The 10261-nt window shown below is 43.1% G+C and overlaps 1 protein-coding gene across 1 annotated transcript in view; it reads right to left on the bottom strand.

Annotated features, from left to right (window-relative positions):
• The window catches only part of wdpcp (WD repeat containing planar cell polarity effector), a 67828-nt gene that overhangs the window by 4974 nt on the left and 52593 nt on the right, over positions 1–10261 (bottom strand). Inside the window, exons 14-15 of the mRNA XM_029450251.1 lie at positions 6395–6494; positions 571–676 (exon numbers count right to left, since the gene is read on the bottom strand). Of these exons, the coding sequence (XP_029306111.1) occupies positions 571–676; positions 6395–6494 (206 nt within the window). The remainder of the gene's footprint in view (positions 1–570; positions 677–6394; positions 6495–10261) is intronic.

Here is a 10261-nt window from a genome sequence, read left to right as displayed (position 1 = left end):
TTAAATGTGGCTCTGGGTTCAGCGTTGGGATGGCTGGAAGCGTAAGACCCGGAACTGATGTGGCTTTGACATTTGAAATGTCACTGGGAGTGAAGGCTTTTAGGCTGCAGCTGGGTCATTTGGCCACAGACGCTCTCATACGATTCACATGCAGACAATTGTGAATCACTGTGGGAGCGGAGATGACAACTACAAGTAAAACAGTGAATCCTCGGCACACAGCGTCTGTCTGGCCTTCATTTATAGCTGAACTACATATTTAGTGTTGATTTAAAGTAGCTGTAACTGTCCGGCCCAAAACTTTACAGTTAAAAGAAAGACTTTGCACGACCTGCTCAGCAGCAAACAGCATCTTTCTTTGGTATTTCTTTACTTTATTACAATAAATACTTTTGTTTGCTAACAAGTTCAACAGATCAACTTAAAAAGATGATAAAGTATAAATATTAGTGGCCACAAAAATCAGTTATTGCAGGTTTAAAGAAATAAAATGTGCAACAGTAATAATAAAAACAGACGCACAGATTATTTAGAGCTTAAACACACAAACACGCGGCACATGGTACTCACTGTGTTGCGTCTGTGCACGAAGGTGCTGTTGCACTCTGGTTCGCGTCGGGCCGTCTGTCCCCGAGGCTGGAAGCACACGCCACATCTCTGCTCCTCAGAGGATCTTCTAGGAAACACAAACAGAGATCAGGATGTAACGGTTTCACCTGAGAATGAAATGAAAGAATGATAATTCACAACTCTCTTTAACGAACACAGTGTGACTCTTCCTGTATCCTGACTTGTGCGTTTCTTCTTTTTGCACAGTTGCCTGGAGTCTTATTTCGTCTCCATGATGTGTGTTTTGCTCCAATACTTATTCCCCAAATGTTGAACCTTCCAGACGCCGTTGTGTTTGTCCTACAATCAACAACAAGCCTTTGCTTATACACACAATGTGACCTCTAAAACTAATTGGCTGCACATGGTTATTTCGGTGTGTCCTATTAAAGAGAAGAGTGTTTTATATTTGTAATCACCTTGTTGAGATGTTTCCACTTTGACAAACAGAGAAACATTCACACAATACAAGGTAAAAACGTTGGTGAGGGAAACATGTCGTATGCATATATATACTTATACTTTCATGCAACAGTTTCTCCTTGTGCTCCGACACGTTGCAAAGGTCACAGCACGTGATATCATACAGCAGCGACCACTCACGCCCTGAATGGAAGCATTTGCATGTATTTATTCCGGTTGTTTCTTCCATTCATCTCTTCTATAGTGCATGCTCTACAGTATTACCTGATGATGAACATCTCATTTATTGGCAGTGATCGGAAGCTTTTATTTTGTCAGATTTCTGTCCATAATATTTGTATCAACGTACGATAGATATATCATGTGCTTCTTATAAACAGCTGTTTGTAGGCTTTTTACTAATTGGGGCGTCACACCTTGACAATCATGTCTCTTATAAACATGTCATGCCGGTGAAGTTTCTGAATTGAGCCGAGAAGTCAAGCAGTGATGATCAGAGCACCGGCGGAGCTGAGAGGGGAATAGAAACAAACGCTGATTTCCTTCAACACACACCGGAGCTAACAGGCTTTCACCATAACGACCAAGAAAGGAGAGACGAAGAGAGAGAGAGGAGGTGGAGACGTGGATCTTCAGATAAAGCTCTTGTCTCTTTGCCCATTGAAAGGCCCCGCAGTCACATCAGCCTTTGTGAGGGGGAGACAGAACGATCAGGCAAACAACTTGGCTTCTCCTCCTGGCAAAAAAAAACGCTACTCCAAAGAAAAAGAGATAGAGAGGAGGAGAAAGACGCCTTCCCTCGCACTTGTTCGCCACTCTGCCTCTCACAAAGCCGTATCTATCCAAATCAACACACTTGTCAGCCAGACAGCTATAAGCGATTTCCAAACGCCGTTATAAAAAGGGACCATTGCTAAGCTGAAATGTGTGTCCTCCATTGTGTGTTTACGTGTACGTGTGTGTGCGTGTACAAGCGAGGCACAATCTCTGTTCGCCAGCGTTTACAATGGATGCACATAAATATGAGGAGCGGTGCATAGAAATATGAAGCCCAATCCAAGACATCACCCATAAAGGAACCAGCAGATCTGGTATTGGTTCATTTGTTATTGAGAAAACAAGTGAAAAATCATCCAAACAATAGCGTAAGATACGCTCTTCTCTCCAATGTTTCGTCTTTTCAACTCCCTTCTATGATTTCCTTGAAGTGAAATGAGATAATCGAGGGTGGCGATGGCCTAGATCAGCTGTTCTCTCTCCTGCTCCTCAAGAGCTGGTTGGTTGTCTGTGCTACCAGTTAATTACACGTGTAATATAACATCCGATTGAATGGCGGCGATAAAAACCAGCAGAGCTCCCAATCCTGATGACCGGAGCTGAAACCTACTGAGCAATAGACTAGAACATATGCTTAATCCCTGTGGTCGCTGCTCCCGTCGCTGACTGACTGGTAAACTGTAGGTAAATCAGATAAGGAAGGAATTCCTCTCTGACAACTATTTCTGTCAATTTGCCCTTGAGCAAGGCATTAAACCCCCTACTGCTTCAACACAACTGTTGAGTGTGTGAGTTCAACACGAAGCAGGTGTCCATAAATCCAACTTCTGCTACTTATCCACATCTGGGTCGTGGTGGCAGCAGGTTAAGCAAAGAAGCACAAACATCCACAGTCTCTTCCTGGGGGATAACAGACCAGGTGGGAGATATAATCCCTCCGGCGTGTGCTGGGTCTGCCCCGGGGTCTCCTCCCAGTTGGACGTGCCTGGAATACCTCCACAGGAAAGCAACCAGGAGGAATCCTCCTGATGGGAAACCTGAATCACCTTAACAGGAGACGTTCAATGCAGAGGAGCAGGAGCCCTACATCAAGCTCCCACCTGGATCTGAGCTGCTCGCTCACAGAAGAAAACTCAAAGTAAACTCTATTTCAACACAGGATTGTTATGCACATGGAAGGATTATCTGTAGGTATAAGTGCAGCTTTAAAAGGAGTCAGTAGCATCAATAAAGGATCAATATTATTGTCATTACTTTGCATTTGAACTAAGTTCTGGTGCCGTGTCGTACGGAGCTGCAAGCAAATCCAACTTCAAGTTTAAGAGTGTAAAATGTCTGCTTTGTGTGTGTGCAGTAAATGTGTGTATTTGTCTTCATAACAAGAAGTTGACCTAGTTAATGTTTGCATAGGGAAACAGCAGGATGCGTTGGGACACTTTTCTAATTTCTGTTTGACGACCGACTACTACAAGTAGGTTTGTGCTTCCCATGTCACACCCAACTGCACATATGACTCTGAGGGCTGTTCTGAATGTGAGCTGTTCTGTGTGACTATGACTGAGAACAAACACATTTCACATCATGTGTGTGTGTGTGTGTGTGTGTGTGTGTGTGTGTGTGTGTGTGTGCGTGTGTGTGTGTGTGTGTGTTCAAACGTCGTCAGTCTGGGCCAGAGGTTCCTGAAGCTGCAACGTGAACTTGTGTTTGAAAAGCCTGTGAGCCAATGTCTGTGTTGGTAAGCGCGCAGTAAGAACTGTGGATTAGGGCTGAACTGGCTGCTTAGTTATTAGATGCACATATCCCAGAATAGAGAACACATATTAGTTGTTTGCTTTGCTTTAAGGAGCCGTGTTTAATACGCTGCTGGGTTTGTTTTAATACGAGATTCATCATTTTGTAGCTTTGTTTATAAATTGTTTCTGCTTTATCGTAGTAGAACTTAAACACAACTAAAGTAAACTTCACATTAGCCGTAGATCCTTTACTTAAGTGTAAACATACCCTATTACATTTAACCCTTCATGAATCCTTCTTGAGTAAAGTACAAAAGTATTATTAGCTAAATGAAAAGCTACTGTTTCTGCAGAAGATCCCCTTTGAGTGATGTATTATTACCTCCAGGTTATGTTTCCGTTTCGGTTTGTTGGTTTGTTTATTAGTTTGTCAGCAGGATAACGTAAATAAACAACGACTGGCCTGATTTTAGAACATACGGATCCGCTGCATTAAATGTTGGAGCAGATCTGGATCCGGGGGCGGATACACGCATTATTTTTCACTTAAGGAAACAGCCTTGGCAGAGGTCTGCACGCTCAGAGTGCCCTTCTAGTTATATATGACATTAATATTTGATTGACTGGCTGACTAATGCATGAATGTGTAAGTTGCATTACTGATTATTGAGGTTGAGCTAATTTAAAGAACGGTCGTTGAGTCCATCCGAGAGGTGCAGACGAGGAGTCTGCTGCTACGTTACGGGTCAAAGGCCAAAGAGGTGGGAAGGTGTTTAAATGTATTTTATAAGCTTATCATGTGTGTTTTTAATAAAAAACGTTAAATATATCATATTTTATTTTCCTGTAAAGTAACTAAAGATTTCAGGTAAATGTCGTGTGTAAAAGGTTCAGTATAAGTAGTGTGTTCATGGGAGTCAGAGCTGATCCTGGTGGGGTGTGATGGCCATGCCAGAGGGTGTATGTGTGTGTGTGTGTGTGTGTGTGTGTGTGTGTGTGTGTGTGTGTGTGTGTGTGTGTGTGTGTGTGTGTTGTGTGTGTGTGTAAAGCGAGACACCTGCTTGAAGCACGCCACTCATTATTTATGACCTGGCTCTACTGTTCTTTCACACACACACACACACACACACACACACACACACACACACACACACACACACACACACACACACACACACACACACACAATATATAACGTGCATACTGTATATATCGTACAAGAGCTGGAATAAAAGGCTTTCTTCCCGTGCAGTCTAACACACATTGATCATTATTTAATGAAATCAGTTCTCAGTTCTCAGAATCAGGATGTTTCAGTGTTTGTTACATTTCTTTATGCGTGTCTATTAAATCTGCACTAACTGACATGTGATCTACTCGGGGCCCACAAACAAGTTGAAAACACAACAATGACATCTTCACCTTCTAAGTTGTTTATTTCTGTATCTAGAAGTTTTATAGAGCTTTTCATTTCTTTATAATCCATCTGGCGTCATGTTTTTATCCACCTGACGAAGTTAAATCTCTTTTCACTCGACGCCATGAGAGCGGTGAGAGTGAACCGAAGCTGTAAAGCTGTAGGACGGCAAAGCAACGTGCTGAAAGTGAAAACTGAAACTTGCTGAATGTGATGAATGAAACACAGGAACAGCAGGCTAATGCTGCAGCACACAGTACGCTAGTTAACACCGGCGGTAACTTTGCCCCATGGAGCATCACATATCCCTATTTCTCTGCAGCGCTGTTGTCCAAGGATAGGACATGCTGCAGGTGATGAAGGTAAATCATCTAGGACATAATTAAGAGGCTTATGAGGAGGAGTGTGCGTGTTATAAAAAAAGAAACTGCGTATAAACAGGCCTCATAGTTACACAAACGCTCATTCTCATTCACCAACAAACACACAGACGCTCAGCCTTAGGGGTCTGACCTTATACAGTGGAGTTAAATACCTCTCTCGCCTCATTTGGCTGTCTGTGAGAGCATGCACGCACGCACACACACACACACACACACACACACACACACACACACACACCACACACACACACACACACGCTCAAGCACATTGCCTTCTGGTGTGTTTTAAGCACCAATGAAGGACTCATCAGACATGTTCATCTAGTTCCCTCACAAATTTGAATGTTTTCTACTCACCCGTTGGCCCTTGAAGCCTCTGTGAAGAATTGTGTGTGTGTGTGTGTGTGTGTGTGTGTGTGTGTGTGTGTGTGTGTGTGTGTGTGTAATCAGGAACTCGGCTTGATCCCCTCTGGTATGTGCTTTCGGGAGTGTTTGTCAAAGGGGAGCAGCACAGCCTGAAGAAATGACAAAAAAATGGGCCTTCGCTGGTTTCCCTCCCGTCGCTGGTTTACTCAAAAAAACTTTGTTGTGATGTATTTAATTAGTCTGATAACAAAGACTTTATTATTAAAAGCTAAACACTTTATATCGCAACACTTTTGAATTAAATGTAGGGAGAAAAACATCCATCTCGTGCTAGTTGATTCTGTAACGCTTGATTTTTACACTTTCATTTAATTTTTACAAACATGTAATAAAAACTTTCAGTATCTCACATTCAATCATCACTGAAGACGATATCGTCTCCAACAGAAGGCAACAGGTTGCATTCATTGGACATGAACATTACCTGATCTGATTTAATTGTCCTTTGTGTTATAAAACGAGCGTGAGATCCTGAGAAAAGACCCGGCGTCTGTTAGATATCAGGAAAGTGCATCGGAGTGGTTGAGTAACTGAGGTTATCAGGAGTCCACCCCCCCCCCCCACGTTCCAGATGCAAGGAGAAATAACCAGCCACATTTGGTGGGACATTATGATTCCTTTCTTACCGTTGCTTGTGACGGTCTGGGCCTCGATTTCATTAGCTTTCCTCTTGGCCACATCCGCTAGCACCAGCTCGCCTTTATCGCTGGCAACATAATGGAGGTCCTTTGAAGGAAATGCAAGAAAGAAAGAAACATGAACGTTAATCTAAAATGAATCTAGGCTCCGATGACAATAGGTTTTTTCTTTTTCTTTTTTCGAGGGGTGGGGGCGGTGTTTTGGCAGGAGAGAGAAGAAACAGATGAAATGACAGAAAGCTGTTTGAAGCCCAACATCAGAAAGCGCACCGGTTGGATGAAATGCCGGTTCCTCCCAAAAACTTTGAAATCAGCCTGCTCACGCCCTCCTCCTCCCCCCCCCCCTTCCCCCCTCACACCCTCGTCTCTCCGTTTTTGAACTGGGGAGGATGTTATCTGTCACATTTCAAAAGTGGGAAAGGAGGCGAGGGACTGTTCACCTTTCAGAAACGCTGGTATTCTCTCTTTACAGAGAAACATATCCAGCCGAGCACATTACTATATCAGCCTGCGACAATATTGGAAACAGCATGTATCCTCTGTATCTCTCTGTTTGAGTCTTGCAGGGCCATAAAGAAAGATAATATTGCTAAATGATGTCTGAGGGTGGCTGATTTAAAGCTCCACGCTGCCATACTGTTCATTAATAACCACACTGCATCAGACAGCTGCTCCTGTTTGTATAAGGTGCTCTGGGCTACAAGCAAGGGTAAGGTCAATGCATGTATTAAAATACCTGAAACAAAGAAATTAATTCTCAAACTGTAGTTTTAATAAATTAGATTCAATTCCATTTGAATCTTTATTGTCCTGTGAGGGACAAGTACTGTGTACTATGCACTGATTCTAAGCAGGTTGAGTATGTAAAGTGTTTACACTAAATCTACTGAGGATAAGTATGCATACCAAACATATTCATGTGCACTATTCTCCCACAATGCAATGCACAAAGGAAATAGAGGAGCCGTTAGATTACATGCATACCAGATATACAATATCAAATTAAATTTCTATGATGTAAAAGATGTTTAGTTTAAAAAGAGCAAGTCCTGATATGAACCAGGCTGATGACTGGGGATGTAAACCAGCAGCATGATGCCACGGCTGCTCCAGTGGAGCTCGTCCATAACCAGCAGAACATACACTGGTCAGCTCCCAGTAGCACCGAGGAGCAGGGTGCTGGTGAAGGGACAACATGTACATAATGTGATAAATAACTAATTAAACGATACATTGTACAAATTAAAAAAAGACTGAGGCACCATTTTAAATTTGAAAGAGAAGAATCACTCTTTAATTGATTGAACAGAGAGAATCACATCATCCTGGCACCCAACGAGGGGGTGCACAGGGTCGCAGGGTTTCCTCAGGCCGAGTGCAGGGCCTGAGGGCCCATCAAAGGGTACAGCGTGTTAAGGAAAGTCTTCCGCCTCAGCAACATCACAGGACATCAGCGCCATGACTCAGGGCTCGCCGTGGATAACCCTCAGCTGGCTAAAGCCACCCCCCAGCTGAGCCTGCACCCGGCCCTAATACCCCCATATTGTAACCCAGCTTTTGTACCCCCGGAGGAAAAGAAAAAGAGGCGGGGGTGCTGGTTTCCAAAAGAGGTGGGAGCAGAGAGGGATTGAGGAAAGGAAAGAGGGGGAGTATAAGAGAATGAAGGAGAGAGAGGTGCTGAAATTGAAGAGTATGAATGGGAACAGATTGGGTAATTATAGTGTGGTGCCTGCCCTCTGTGGCGAGGAGTTAGGAGGAAATGTGAAAATGGCCGACAACAAAATGGCCTCAAAAGAACCTAAATCGGCTCCCAGGACTGAGGTGGCTAATTCAGCCTCTGTGAACGAGGACATGGCCCCTCAATTAGATATGAGTGAGGCTTCCTAATTGATAACAAACAGAGCAGCAGAAGATTAAAACAGGCGAGGAGGAGAGGAGGCAATACGGTGAAATGATAGTGAGGTGTGTGAGTGAGAGCAGAGAGATCGCATAAAAGACACAAAATCCACAAGAAGGGTTTACATGGGAGAGAGAAAGAGAGAGAGAGCAGCAGGGAGAGAGAGATTGTATGACAGACAGAACAGAACAATATGAACATTTGATGCCGGGGCGCTTTATTCCAGCTTAGCTCCTCATAATACTGTCTGAATCTGGAGAGAGGGACCCAGGGAAGGAATAAACGAATGAACAAACGAGAGAGAGAGAGAGAGAGAGAGAGAGAGAGAGACCGAGAGAGAGAGAGAGAGAAGAGAGAGAGAGAGAGAGAGAGAGAGAGAGAGGAGAGAGAGAGAGAGAGGGGAGAGAGAGAGAGAGAGAGAGACAGAGAGAGAGACACAGAGAGAGACACAGAGAGAGACAACAGAGAGAGAGAGAGACAGAGAGAGAGAGAGAGAAGAATAGAGAACCAGAGAGAGAGAGAGAGAAGAGTGAGAGACAGAGAGAGAGACAGATAGAGAGAGAGAGAGAGAGAGAGAGAGAGAGAGACAGAGAGAGGGAAGAGAGAGAGAGAGAGAAGAGAGAGAGAGAGAGAGAGAAGAGAGATATAGAGACAGAGAGAGAGAGAGACAACATAGAAGACATGAGAGAAGACATAAGAGAATAAGAGAGACACTATATAATGATATACATTAAGAGATATAGATCAGATAGATAAGAGAGTATATAGATACAGATATATAGAGAGTATAGATATATAGGGAAAACAAGAGAGAGAGAGGAGAAGGAGAGAAGAAGAGACACAGAGTAGAGAGAGAGAGAGGACAGAGAGAGAGAGAGAAAAGTATCAGCCCGACTAAGAAGGGATAACAATAATACTGCATATAAAACCATCAGATATTACACCTCTTATTCCCAGACGCTCAAACGCGACACTAATCTTATTTATATAAGAGCTTTAGGGGTTGCAGCGCCTGATAAAGAGGGGCGTTTTAGTGGGCCATTTTTGGGGAGTAGAGGGGAGGGGGGTGGTGGGGGGGGGGAGGGGAGAAGTGGTGGACACTAAGAGCCCGATATTGACTGATATTGGGTTACCTCCAAATAAATGAGGGATTAGGTTAACTGGCACATGGCAGCGCTTACGACACATTAACAGACGGGATCACGTCTGAACGTTTGCAGGTTGTGGGACACGGTCAGGATCGATGTACAAACGTGAACATAAAGTGTGCAGAGAAACTTAAAACTGAGTGATAGAAGTGCCAGCTTGTTGTTGTGTATACGTCTTTACACATTTCTCAGAGAAGGGTCAGCAACTTGTTGCAGAGGCGTGGAAGTGCAGAGAGGAATAGGAATAGTGTTATGGCAGCAACAGCAAAATATGACACATATTCATATATATAACTCTTGTTTATTAGGTCTAATTCTGCCTGTAGAGATTGATCTTGCATCTCTATTTGCAATTTAATGCACGATATTTAATGTCCAGATTATTTATTGATATTTTGAAGTAAAATACGTAAGATTTCTACATACAACTACAGTCCTGCCGTGTTTTCCAGACAAACATCAGTGTATCTGTGATTTTACTCTGGTATAATGTAACAAAAGAGCACTCCACTTCTTTTACACATGTTATTATACATCTCTTTAAGCAATCGTGTGAGAACAAACAGTAAACCGTCCCCACGAATGAATGAATGAATGAGTGATTTCGAACACGGTGTCAGTCGCTGCGTTTCTCTGTGGGATTGTAGAATATCAGCATCTTTGATTCTGAGGGACTGCTTTTAAATCCTGATCATTATTTCTGAAGTGCAACAACTGGAAATATCTCAGACAAACATCACATCCTCAGGAATAAGAAAAATACCACAATTAGTCCCAGAAATTCAAAGTAGATCAGGATTATTTTTCAGG

The sequence above is a fragment of the Cottoperca gobio genome, chromosome 15 (genome assembly GCF_900634415.1).
Source record: "Cottoperca gobio chromosome 15, fCotGob3.1, whole genome shotgun sequence".
NCBI lineage: Eukaryota > Metazoa > Chordata > Actinopteri > Perciformes > Bovichtidae > Cottoperca > Cottoperca gobio.
Note: the sequence above shows the minus strand (reverse complement) of the source record. Positions and strands in the feature narration are given on the sequence as shown.